General features: G+C 52.1%; 1 protein-coding gene across 1 annotated transcript in view; it reads right to left on the bottom strand.

Annotated features, from left to right (window-relative positions):
- Positions 1–2: 2 nt before the first annotated feature.
- The window catches only part of LOC101985345 (retinol dehydrogenase 7-like), a gene marked incomplete at its 3' end in the record, with an annotated part of 83,927 nt that continues 82,657 nt past the window's right edge, over positions 3–1,272 (bottom strand). The window contains exons 6-7 of the mRNA XM_026784631.1: positions 556–719; positions 3–136 (exon numbers count right to left, since the gene is read on the bottom strand). Coding sequence (XP_026640432.1) covers positions 3–136; positions 556–719 — 298 coding nt within the window. The remainder of the gene's footprint in view (positions 137–555; positions 720–1,272) is intronic.

The following is a 1,272-nucleotide window of genomic DNA, read 5'->3' as shown; positions in this document are numbered from 1 at the left end:
AAGAAGAGCTTGGCATCCCAACCAGCTGAGTATCGGGTCCGGGGGTGACGGGAAGTCAGCGCATGCTCCATGCAGTCCGTCACCAAGGAGAGGTCCTCTTTGCACTTTTGGTCCAGTGACTTTAGCTCTGTCAGATCTGTGCAGAAGGAGAAAGTATTCAGGGGGTGATTACCTCTACCGCTCATACTCTAGACCAACATGGAGGAAAGCCTCACTAGAGCCCAAGCCTAGGCTGTCGCAGGTCGTCAGAAGACACACCCTAGATTCAAGGAGCAACCATGCACATGCTCCACCTGGGTGTCAGCTCATGGAAAGTGCTGTCCAACCCTGCTCCCATTGGTAACTTCACTCTCAGCTGAAGAGGATGACAGGTTCAGATGGAACAGAGCCCCAAGCTCTAGGTCAAGGAACTCACATCCCGAAAATGTGCCCACCCATGCCATGGGTCTAAATGCTCTTCCTTTGAAGAGAAAGATCCTGTGGTTACTTCGGATAAAATGAATAGGAGCCCAGGGATTCAGACTAGTTTGACTTAGGCCCTCATAAATCGCGTACGGGATGCCAGAAACTTCTCTCCATACACCTCTTTGACTTCTGAGCTGGCCCGGTCCCACAGCATCTTAGCATTACATAAATGCATGTCACTGTTGGAAGCACCAGTCCAGAAGAAGCCAGGCTCTACGATAGCCACCTTCACACCAAAATAGGAGAGCTCCCTCCTGCAAGATAGAGAGACATCCAGGACTTCAGAGGACTTTCTGTGAGGTCACTCAGAATCAGAGTACAGTCACCTGACAACATGAGCCTGTGGTGAGGAGAGGCCACAGCAGACAGGCATTGTGCAGCAGATGGGGATGAAACTCATGGTGAGGCCAATACCTCTGTGCTTTAAATGTCACCCTAAGTATTTGGAGTATGATGCTTACCTGCCTCTGTTCTATGACAGTTGTGTGAGCTCTCTCTGTGTAGGGCTGACAAAAAGATCACTATCCTTGCCCAGGTCACCTCCATCTCACCCCTAAGTCTCAGTCTGCCCTCATCTCTCCCAGGATGCTCCCAGGACATCTCCTCCTTGCTTCCCGCAAAGGTCTTCAGAGAGCAAGCCCCTGCCTGCCACTTCCTCCCATCCACACCCTCATGTTCCCTGCAGCCAGGGATGGACCTACCCCGAAGGGCTCCCCTCTTGCCATACCGTTGATGTGCTGTACATAACTGTCCAGCACCCTACGACTCTCCTCAGGTCTACCTCAGCCAACCTGGTGACCATCCTCC

This window comes from Microtus ochrogaster, chromosome 24, assembly GCF_000317375.1.
Source record: "Microtus ochrogaster isolate Prairie Vole_2 chromosome 24, MicOch1.0, whole genome shotgun sequence".
Taxonomy (NCBI): Eukaryota; Metazoa; Chordata; class Mammalia; order Rodentia; family Cricetidae; genus Microtus; species Microtus ochrogaster.
Note: the sequence above shows the minus strand (reverse complement) of the source record. Positions and strands in the feature narration are given on the sequence as shown.